This window comes from Arachis ipaensis, chromosome B2 (genome assembly GCF_059453495.1).
Source record: "Arachis ipaensis isolate K30076 ecotype BB chromosome B2, ASM5945349v1, whole genome shotgun sequence".
Taxonomy (NCBI): Eukaryota; Viridiplantae; Streptophyta; class Magnoliopsida; order Fabales; family Fabaceae; genus Arachis; species Arachis ipaensis.
The window spans coordinates 27466412-27475660 of NC_142437.1; the positions used below are offsets into that span (position 1 = coordinate 27466412).

At 40.6% G+C, this 9249-nt stretch overlaps 1 protein-coding gene across 1 annotated transcript; it reads right to left on the bottom strand.

The window, feature by feature from the left end:
- Positions 1-6603: 6603 nt before the first annotated feature.
- On the bottom strand, positions 6604-7191 carry LOC148573395 (uncharacterized). The gene is made up of 2 exons (XM_088504541.1): positions 6802-7191; positions 6604-6720 (listed from the first exon to the last, which is right to left on the bottom strand). Exons 1-2 carry the CDS (start codon positions 7189-7191, stop codon positions 6604-6606), a joined length of 507 nt encoding a protein of 168 aa, XP_088360667.1.
- Positions 7192-9249: the final 2058 nt, after the last annotated feature.

The following is a 9249-nucleotide window of genomic DNA, read 5'->3' on the forward strand; positions in this document are numbered from 1 at the left end:
GAGTAACAAGCAGCAATTGCAAGAAATCACAACATATGAACGAGGTCAGAGGAACAGCAAAATTGCAGTTAACATAAACAGGAACAGTGCAAGTAAACAAACCTAGATCCACTAACCAGAGCCTAAGCTACCTAACAACCTAAAAATCCACTACAACAGGCATATCTATCTATCCTAATGATGAACAGAAACGGAAAAAATTATAGAAAAACGATGAACGGATAAAAGGGGGTTGCGTTTTTGCGGAACCTGGTAGGCGGGAGGGGTGGAACGGGGAAGAAGGTGGCTGCGGCGGCTTTCGGCGCGGTGGCGGGGTACGGTGTCGCGGTGGCGGCTGATGGGGGCAGTGGCGGCGAGGGTTTTGGGTTAGTGATAGAAGAAGGGGGGACGGGTGGGTGGCGGAGAGAGGGGGTACGGCTGGATGGCCGGCGGTGGGGGGGCGGTGGTCGCGGAGGCAGTGGTGGAGAGGGGAGGAGAGAGGAAGAAGGGAGAAGAAGGTTGGGGGTGGGGGGGCTCGCGACTGATAGGGTTCGCGGGCTGGGGGTTATATTTTCGAATCCACGCAGCCGCGTGGGGCACGCGGTCGCGTGGTTGGGGTGAAAATGGGAGTGACGTGATCGCGTGGGGCGCGCGATCGCGTCGCTGGAACTCGTGCTAAATGCACGGCTCCAGCGCCGTTTTAGCGCAACTCTCTATCTCCTTTTGGGGTGATGTGCAATCCATGCGACGCGATCACGTCACTCACGCAGTCGCGTGGGATTGGTATTGTGCAAATGACGCGATCGCATGGGGCATGCGATCGCGTGGGCCAATTTGTGCGAAATGCACAAGGGCCGCACGATTCCAGCCCAACTTTCTGTTCGTTGGATCCTTACGCCGATATATATATCATGCGGCCGCGTGGATCACGCGGCCGCATGGGTCACGTGGTTGCGCGGGTGGTGTTTTTCGCAATATGACGCGATCGCATAGGGCATGCGGTCGCGTCGTGCACCCCTTTTTTTATGCATGAAAAATGCAGAATGCAATGATTAACATGAATGTTATGCATGATTCCAGGTTTAATAAATTAAAATGAAAAAGGAAAAATGAAAGCAATTAACAAGAAATAAATTGAAAAAGAAGCGACCATACCATGGTGGGTTGTCTCCCACCTAGCACTTTTAGTTAAAGTCCTTAAGTTGGACATTAGAGAGGTATCCTGTTATGGTGGCTTATGTTTAAATTCGTCCAAAAATCTCCACCAGTGCTTGGAATTCCAATAGCCTCCGGGGTCCCAAACTAGGCACGCAAAGCTTTCGAACAGCTTTAAATATATTGTTAGGCTCCCGGGATGACAAATGTCAGAATAAACTCCAGGATTCCAAGCCTTGCTTTTAAATCCGCCTCCGCCTTGATCTGCATGTTTCCATTCGGACGGGTTAAAAAGTAGAATCTCACCGTGGTGACCAAACGTTCTCCGTGACCCATGCCATTTAGCATGATACCAATCCGTGTACTTCGAGGTGAAGCGTGGAACCTTATTGAACCTTGTGCACCAGCTCTGAGTACGAGCCATTTCCCTCTTACTCTTAAAGCCGCAGAGAGCTCTAAGCTGGCCATCTGTTTCAAGCAAATCATATTCAAGTGAATAAGTAAAGTTATAAGTTAAGGATTGTACCCACTTGAAGCTTGTATTAGGTGGTAATGGCCTTGGGATAGGTGTTTCTGGTGGTTCTGCAAGTTCCGTTTCCTTGTGCTCTTCTGTGAATTCCTCCACTTCTTTGCAAAGATCTTCAATTGTATCTGTGTCCTGGTCAAAGTCTTCTGTGTCTTCCTCATCACTTGAGTCATAGATTGGAGGTTGAGAGAAATCTACCTCTGCATCATCTTCATATTCACTTGGGGAAGATTCTTCGATCTCAGAGAATTCACTTGCGGATGCAAGTTCATCACTAAGAGAGCTAGACTTGTGACTATCATCATCAAGGAAATTTGTTTCTTGGATTATTCCGTCTGATTCTTCATAAACGATTTTTCTTGGAGAAATATCCTCCTTAGCATCAACTGTAGCATCCTGGACGGAGTTTTCCTCGATTCTGGATTCCCATGGAGGTTCAGCATCTCCTAGATCTTCAACCAACTCTTCTTCTTGAACAATGACAGCTTCTTCTAATTGTTCTAGTACAAATTCATGCTCTGTCTTGTCCACTGGAGTTTCTGGCATCTCCTTCATGCTACGCTCTTCATTGGGCGGTCCACATGGAGCTGTGGTTGATCCTTGTATATTTGAGCGCCTAGAAGCCCATTGAATCATTGCTTGCTCCAATTGTTTAATGGTTGTTTGAAATTTAATTACTGTTTCCCTTAGGCGATCTTCTGCTTCTCGGGTTGCTGGACTTGGACATGCTACAAAGGAAAGTGGTGGTGATTGGGAGCGATTGGATTGGTATTGGGGTAAGGATGGATCATATGGTGGCGAATGGTGAAGAGAAGCTTGTGAGTGTGGTGGTTCGAGGTTATGTTGAAAGGATGGTTTATATGCACGGGGTGGGGCTTGTTGGTAGTTACAAGGTTGTCCACCATGTCTTTCAGCTGGGTGTGCACTGTAGAATGGTCTTTGTCCAGGATATCTCGGAGGGTGTTGTTGCCAAAAGGGTTGATTAGATCCTCTTGGTTCCATCCATCCTTGATTGGTCTGACCTTGGTACACATTCCTGCTGTAACTTCTATTTCCTTTAACAACATTAGAACCAAACTCAAAGCGAGAGGGGTGAGAGTTCATAGTAGTAAATAAAGGTAAAAAGGAAAAACAAAAATAAATAAGCAAGCAAAAGAAAAATATTTACAATAACCAATAATAAGGCACACGTTAGCAGTTCCCCGGCAACGGCGCCATTTTGACGAGAGGATTTTTACCAGTAAAGAGATTCATAGAAACAGTTGCATTGTAGATATAGTCTCTAAACCGACAGAAATCCCTTCATACAAACATTTTGGGTGTCACAAGTAACAAACCCCTTTAGAAATTGTTAACCGAGTATTCAAACCTCGGGTCGTCTTCTCAAGGAACTGCGAGGCAGTATGTTCTTATTATTGGCTATAAAGGTTGTAATCGGGGTTTAGAAGATGAGAAGCAAGTAATTTAAACGACAAGTGAAGTAAATGGCAATTAAAATAAATAAATACTATAAAGCAGACTTTTGGCAAGGTAAGAGAAGTCGGAGGTCCAACGTAGTTATCTCTCTCAACTATAATGAAAGTTGAATCTAAACTCCACTTGGTCAATCTTCACTAAGGCAAAGGAAAGTCAACGGACTAATTAATCTGGCCTTTGAATCCTATTTATTTCCTAAGAAAAGGTTGGGATTACTTAAGTTCAGCTCAATTAGCAAGATAACGATTATCAATTATGTTGAGTTTAATAACTGTTGAGTTACTGAATTCTTAACCAGAACCAAAAGGGGGAAAAGTAAAATTGCTGGAATAATAAAAATGTCCTTAGATAGGAAGCAATGGTAACTTGAATCAAAGAGAACAATCATAAACTGAAAATACCTCAATTATCATTAATTCAAATAATAGTCTGTAACATGGAAGAATTCGTAAATCAAATTATAATAATCAATTCAAATGTTGGAATAAATAAATAAAATTAAAACTAAAATAAAAGAACATTAAACTTGGGATCCAGAGTTACTCTTAAAACAAGAAGAAATCCTAAATCCTAAAAAGAGAGAGAGAGAAGATCTCCCTCTCAACTAAATCTAAATCATTGAAAAGTAAAAATATGCGAGCTCTCTTTGAATGGGTGCATTCCCACACTTTATAACCTCTGGTCTATGCTGTCTGTACTTGGATCTGGGCCAAAAAGGGCTTCAGAATTCGTTGGGGGCGTATTCTGTAAATTCTGGTGCGTAGCCTCTGTCATGCGTCCGCGTGGGTCACGCGGTCGCATCATTCGGAGCTTTTCCTTGCCACGCGGTCGCGTCAGTCATGCGATCGCGTCATGTGCGCTCTGCTTAAGGCGCGCGGTCGCGTCAGTCATGCGGCCGCGTCGCTGCTGATTCGTGCTTGGCACGCGATCGCGTCGTCCATGCGATCGCGTGGATACCAGTTTCCTTAAAGCTCCGTTTTGCTTTCTCCTTTCATTTTAGTATGTTTCCTTTTCCATTCTTTAAGTCATTCTGCCTTAAAAAATCTGAAACTACTCAACACACTAATCACGACATCGAATGGAAATAAAGGTAATTAAAATAATTAATTTTTGAAGCTTAGGAAACATGTTTTTCATTTACATCACATAATAAGGAAGGGAAAGTAAAACCATGCAATTAATGTGAATAAGTAGGTGAAGGATTGTATAAATCACTCAAATTAAGCACAAAAGAACTCATGAAATATGGGTTTATCAGCCATCGTATCATCTCCGCCCCCACCTCCTTCTCCACCTTCTTCTCCCTTTCCATCACCAACCTCAACCCTTCCTCCATTAACGTTGGCCTCACCATCCTCATCTCCCACGACGACCACTTTCTCAGTGATCTCGGCCTCTCCTTACCCCTCGACGACAACCATGTCCTCTGACTCTTCTTCGGCGCCGACTCCTTCTCCGTCGCGCTCTTTCTCTCGCAGTGCCGGCATGCGTTCTTCCTCTCACAGCGCCACGTCTCCGTTCTGCCTCCTGCAGTGTTGCACCTCCGTTCTGCCTTCTTGCCGTATCGCTCCTCCTTCCAGATTCAGATCTATTCTTCTTCCTGTTCTACTTCTCTGATTCTCTGTTTTGCTTCCTGGAGCTCACCACTTTCCATGGGAATCGATGCGGATAGGAGGAGTGAGGTCAGTTGTGAAAGGTTGGGAAGGTGGAGAGCAGAGGGTGGTGGGATCGATAGAAGCGTCTTCGAGTTTGTCGTCTTCAGCCTCGAATCTCTTTTCTTTTTGTTCTTCCTTTTTTTTTATTTTTTTTCTGAAGAACTTAAACTGATAAATATCATTTCTTTTTTTATTTTTTTAATTTCTGTTGCTGTTGAATTTGGATCTGAAGTTGCAGTTGATGATTGATGAATTGTTGTTAAATTTAAAATTTTTGTTGATTTATTTTGTGGATGTTGTTGTTGATGTTGTTCATTTTGTTGTTGCTGTTGCTAAATGTGTGTTAATGTTGCTGAATTTGTTGGTTAATTTGTTGTTGCTGTTGCTGTTGCTGAATTTAGTTTGTGGGTGGGTGATAGTGATTTAGAGAGAAGGAAAGTGTGATAGTTATGGAGGCAGTGGTGATGGCCATGAGAAAAAGAAGAGGGAGAGGAAGAGAGTTGCCTAAGGATGATGAAGATGATGCAGAAGTTATGGACAAAAGGTGATAAGGATGATGGAGTTACGGGAGGGGAGGGGAAAGGGGGGAGTTTGTTTTAATTTTTTAATATTATTTTTAATTATTTTTATTAATAATGAAGGGTAATATAGTAAAAAAATAAAATTGAAGTGAAAAAGAACGATTTTATAACGTTTTGTAACATTGAGGATGATTTTAATAACAAAAAAAGGTTGAGGATGATTTTGATTTTCACCCCAGACCTTAGGGACGATTTCAGTACTTAACCCGAAGTGAAACAATGAGATTGTCGAAGCCATCTGCAGCTTTGTTGAGTCCATATTGTCAAGTAGATTCTAATGATATTGAAAGTAACAGTGATTGACTTCAGTTTTATGTAGTTTTGAAATAGTTTGAACACTTGTAAATTTTGAAAATATTTAATTCATTTGTATTATAAAATTTGTTTGCACAAATAAACTGTCTGTGCTGTATTCAAAAGTTGTAAATTACAAGTACATAGAAAATAAAGGAAAACAACGCCAAGCCAACTAATACGCCCAATTACTTTAATTATGCACCCAAATATAACCCGTATACACCCAAATATATACCCTAAATACATAAAATCATAAACTCTAAATCCTAAAACCCTAAACCCTAAACCATAAAACCCTAAAAACCTAAAACCTAAACCCTAAACCCCAAAACCAAATCCACTCAAATATAACCCGTATACACCCAAATATATACCCTAAATACCTAAAACCCTAAACCCTAAACCCTAAACCATAATCCTAAAACCTTAAATCCTAAACCCTAAAACTCTAAACCCTAAACCTTAAACCCTAAAACTTAAACCCTAAACCCTAAACCCTATACCCTAAACCTTAATTATGCACCCAAATATAACCCGTATACACCCAAATATATACCCTAAAACCCTAAACCCTAAAACCCTAAATCATAAACCCTAAAACTCTAAACCCTAAACCTTAAACCCTAAAACCCTAAACCTTTAAACCCTAAACCCTAAACCCTTAAACCATAAAACACTAAAACCCTAAAACCCTAAACCCTAAAATCTTAAATCCTAAACCCTAAAACCCTAAAACCATAAAATCTAAACCCTAAAACCCTTAAACCCTAAACCCTAAACCCTAAAACCCTAAACATTAAACCATAAAAACTAAACAAAACAATAATTTATAACATAAACAGCAGCATCTGAAAATATATAAATGTAAAATGCCAAACACAAGAAAATTCAGAAATACACCCAAAAAACTGAGCTTTACACCCATATTCTGTAACTATACAGCCAAAAAATTATCCCCTGCTGCTGGTTCTCTGAACTGATAATTCATAACATGTCCGTGATATTGGGTAGAATTTGGACACACCACTGATGCAGCATCAAAGAGGTTTAACTGGAAATAATAAACTCACATATTATCAAAAATATTAACAAAAAAATTAAACTCAATTACCACCTATTTAAAGAACATGACTTTTATCTCGTTTAGAGCTTTTGTTTTCTTCTTCTTTGAGGCATTTGTAATCTGTTTGTCCAATTTTGAACCTAGCCTATTTTTTGGACGTCCTCTTGTTCGAACCCTTGGAGGGCTTTGAAGCTCGTTAACGGATTCCAAGTTGGCATATTCGTGAGATAACGAACACGTCCCCTTTCTTTTGGCTTTCAATTCTTCCATCTCAACCATGACGTTATCGTAGGCACGGTGCAGAATGGCAGTCAGCTCCTCGAATTCTGATGTAAATTCACAAATATTTTGCGAACGAAACACCAATAAGTCAAACCTCTTGCTTCTTGGCTCCAACAGTGGCTCGTCGTGGCTGCTCTTGATGTGTGTGTGTGTCGCCTCTTTACCTTCTTGCTCCATTGTTCCAATATATACCTCGGTGACACTTGGGTTACTTGTTCAAAGCTTAACACGCTTAGGGTGTGACGGCACAATATCCCTCTTGACTCCAATAATAAGCACTGGCATTTCACTTGGGCTGCTACTGAGTCGTATAACCACAAACTTGTTGAATATTGAGCTGGAAACTTGTTCTCTAACTTCGTATACTGAATAGCCTAGAGCGGAGTTTGTTAATCTTGTATGCAATTCGTCTTACCTTTGAATTGTGCTTGGACTTCCCTAAACTTTTGGTGAGTGTACACATGTTGAAACTGAGCTACAATGGAGGATTTTGTTGCATACGATATCACCGTATGAAAATCTCCAGCATCTGATTCTCTCTCTGCTTGCTCCCTGCTTCTGAGGCAATTATCATATTGTTTGACAAATTGAATAAGCGAGCTATTCCGGGTAATAAACTTGTTAAAAAATGAATGCATGCTCTCTCTCTCCTTGGTGTGCTTCTCATCCTAACTCAGAAGTGGTGATCCAGATAAATTGGAACCCATATGTGACGGTCTTCATAAAGATCTACAAAATACACCCAAATCAGACTACAATGCACCCAAAAATATGCAATTTGCACCTCTGCTGCAGATTTTAAAAAACATTACCTGAAAGCCACTTGTTGTCCACAAGACCATACTTCAGCAGAAAATCATTCCAATTCGTATCAAATGAATCTTTGCTATGAGAGTTCCAAACAACTTGGCTTATTTCTTGTTCGATTTCTACATGTCCCTTGTACCCATTTAATTTGCTTGGAATCTTCTTCATGATGTGCCAAATACACCAACGGTGAATTGTTGTGTGCATACAAGCCTCGATAGCCCTTTTCATTGACGCGCATTGATCGGTGGAAATCCCTTTCGGAGCATTTCCTCCCATGCAACGAAGCCAACATTGAAATAACCATTTGAATGATTCAATATCTTTATTTTTCATCAAAGCGCATCCAAGAAGTGTTGACTGACCGTGGTGATTCACCCCGACAAAAGAACCACAAACCAGATTATACCTGAAATAGATTACCACAAAACAGAATTATAATCAACAAAATGCACCCAAATAATGATTCTATGCACCCAAAAAAATTCCAATATACACCTCTACAGCAGATTCATAAAACAACATAAATTCAACATCATAAACCAGAACACCATGTTACCTGTTTGTATTGTAGGTGGTGTCAAATGAAATAACATCTCCGAAATACTCACAGGCAGCTCTGCTCCTTGCATTTGCCCAAAAAGCAAGCTTAATGGACTGATCGTCCTTGAGTTCGAGCTTGAAAAAGAAATTCTGATTCTTCTCTTTCATTCTTAATCCGTATTTCCTAAATTCTTTTGCATCCTCTTGTTCCGAAACATTCCGCACTTCGGTAGTGATGTAATTCCTCACGTCTTTTCGATAAAATTTAACTCGCGGTGACCCCCGGCTGCTGCAACAAATGATTGGAAAGTTTTGCTAGGTCTGATACCAGTTTCCTCGTTATTCTCTATTGTACGACGCACGGACATGCTTAGTTCCCTGTGCTGTTTGAGCATCTGTGCTTGATCTGGACATCAAGGGTGTGAATGATGAAACACGACCTTCGAAATGATCCAAATACCAACATCCTTCAATACGTGTATATAAATTCTTGCAGGACAATTTAAACCAGCTGAGGGATTTATCTTCTGGTCGGAGATTTTTTCAATTTTCATTTTCCCTCTCTAGTACATGTAATCAATTGATTCTTAATTTCGTTTCCCTTCTTATTTGTGCACCGAACTCTTGTAGAAAAATCTGCAACCTTTGAATAATCCTTGTAGAATTTTGCAGCATCGTCAAGGGTTTTAAAAGTCATCCCAACCTTGTGGACAAACTGGTCATCAACTGCACAGAAGGTCTGCAAAAATACACTATATTAAAACAGAAACTAAAATAATTCAACTAAAATAATAAACTATAATAAACTGTAAATGCACCCAAAATTTTCTTAAATGCACCCAATTATTACTGATCTACACCCGAATGTCTGATATAAAATAGACA